This window comes from Antrostomus carolinensis, unplaced genomic scaffold, assembly GCF_000700745.2.
Source record: "Antrostomus carolinensis isolate BGI_N321 unplaced genomic scaffold, ASM70074v2 scaffold5278, whole genome shotgun sequence".
In the NCBI taxonomy this organism is placed as follows: Eukaryota; Metazoa; Chordata; class Aves; order Caprimulgiformes; family Caprimulgidae; genus Antrostomus; species Antrostomus carolinensis.
In genome coordinates this window covers 66,167-66,467 of record NW_010332146.1, presented here as the reverse complement: position 1 = coordinate 66,467, position 301 = coordinate 66,167, and the positions used below count along the sequence as shown (strand labels likewise).

Genomic DNA, 301 nt, shown 5'->3' with positions numbered 1-301 from the left:
TGTCTTGTAGGACCACTTCGGACATGACCAAGGTGTTCTGTCCCCACTGCGGTAACAAGACGCTGAAGAAGGTCGCAGTGAGCGTCAGCGATGACGGGAGCCTCCACATGCATTTCTCCCGCAACCCCAAGGTGCTGAACCCCCGAGGGCTCAGGGTGAGTAGCTGGATGTGACGTGCTGGGCAGCTGCTGCGGGGCCAAGGGCCTGGCGTGGGGTCAGTTCTTCATTTGCTCAGCTCCCCTCTAGAGATCTGTGGTCACCTGAGCGAGAGCAGCTCCTGAAGCCAGTTTAACAACCTCTT

General features: G+C 58.5%; 1 protein-coding gene across 1 annotated transcript in view; it reads left to right on the top strand.

Annotated features, from left to right (window-relative positions):
* The window catches only part of NOB1 (NIN1 (RPN12) binding protein 1 homolog), a gene marked incomplete at its 5' end in the record, with an annotated part of 977 nt that overhangs the window by 283 nt on the left and 393 nt on the right, over positions 1 to 301 (top strand). The window contains one exon of the mRNA XM_010173378.1: positions 11 to 161. Coding sequence (XP_010171680.1) covers positions 11 to 161 — 151 coding nt within the window. The remainder of the gene's footprint in view (positions 1 to 10; positions 162 to 301) is intronic.